At 44.0% G+C, this 1,366-nt stretch overlaps 1 protein-coding gene across 1 annotated transcript in view; it reads right to left on the minus strand.

Annotated features, from left to right (window-relative positions):
• Window positions 1-332: 332 nt before the first annotated feature.
• Window positions 333-1,366, minus strand: part of LOC112094321 — a 1,462-nt gene continuing 428 nt past the window's right edge. Inside the window, exons 2-3 of the mRNA XM_024174922.1 lie at window positions 1,165-1,308; window positions 333-975 (exon numbers count right to left, since the gene is read on the minus strand). Of these exons, the coding sequence (XP_024030690.1) occupies window positions 333-975; window positions 1,165-1,308 (787 nt within the window). The remainder of the gene's footprint in view (window positions 976-1,164; window positions 1,309-1,366) is intronic.

The following is a 1,366-nucleotide window of genomic DNA, read 5'->3' on the forward strand; positions in this document are numbered from 1 at the left end:
GTGTGAGAGAGAGAGAGAGAGAGAAATGCACGGGAAAGAAAAAGAAAAGGAAGGAAAATAAAGGAAAAAGAAAAAGAAAAGAAAAGAAAAGAAAAATAAAAGAAAGTGACATGTGTAAAATATAACAGTCCAGAAATGCGCCCATACACACTTCTGGATTAAATAAATTACTGTGAATAATTGAAATACCTTGGAATTATTTAAACTCAATTAATTAAATCAGATTAGGCACACTAATAATCTCAATTACCTTAATTAATCTCAATTAATTCTTCAGGGTGTTACAGCTCCACCCCCCTTAGGCAATTTCGTCCCTAAAATTAAAGCTCACTTCAAATTACAAATAGATGCAGATAACATTCCTGCATCGTCGTTTCAAGCTCACATGTTGCTTCCTCACCACCATGGTGCTGCCACAGCACTTTCATTAACGGGATCTCACGATGACGCAGACTCTTCATCTTCCGGTCAATAATCTGGACCGGTACCTCATCGTACGTCGTGTCGTCCTGTATCGGAACGTCATACCATTGCACTACAGCTTCCGGATATGGTTGACATTTCCGAAGCATAGAGACATGGAACACGTCATGCACATGAGATAATTCAGGCGGCAGGGTAAGACGATACGCCACAACACCAACTCGCTGCACGATCGGGAATGGTCCAATATACCTTGGCGCAAGCTTCCCTTTCACACCAAACCGAGTAACTCCCTTACGTGGGGAAACCTTCAACAGAACAAAGTCGCCTTCTTGGAATTCCAAAGGCCTATGCCTTCTGTCAGCATAGCTCTTCTGTCGACTTTGAGCTGTTAATAGGCGTTCTCGAATCACAGCTATCTTCTCATCATTCTCTTGAATGACATCCGGTCCAGTTGTAAGTCTATCCTCCGGTTCCAACCAACAAACAGGTGACCTACAAGGACGACCATACAACGCCTCGAACGGTACCATACCGATACTGGCCTGATAGCTGTTATTATAAGCGAACTCAGCTAGATGTAGGTATTTCTTCCAGTTCCCACCGAATTCCAGAATACAAGCACGAAGCATATCCTCCAGAATCTGAATGACTCTTTCAGATTGTCCATCTGTCTCGGGATGAAATGCAGTGCTAAAATTCAGATATGTTCCCATGGCTTCCTGGAAACTCCTCCAATACCGTGCATTGAAGCGGGTATCACGATCAGACGTGATAGACAGTGGCACCTCGTGTAACCTCACGATGTGCTCTAGGTACAATTCTGACAGAATCTTCCGAGAATACGTTGCACGAAACGGTATGAAGTACGCAGACTTCGTCAACCTGTCCACCACCACCCAGATGGCATCGTGCTTCAGCTCGGTTCTCGGTAGCCCCATCA

Source organism: Morus notabilis, unplaced genomic scaffold, assembly GCF_000414095.1.
Source record: "Morus notabilis unplaced genomic scaffold, ASM41409v2 Scaffold352, whole genome shotgun sequence".
Classification (NCBI taxonomy): domain Eukaryota; kingdom Viridiplantae; phylum Streptophyta; class Magnoliopsida; order Rosales; family Moraceae; genus Morus; species Morus notabilis.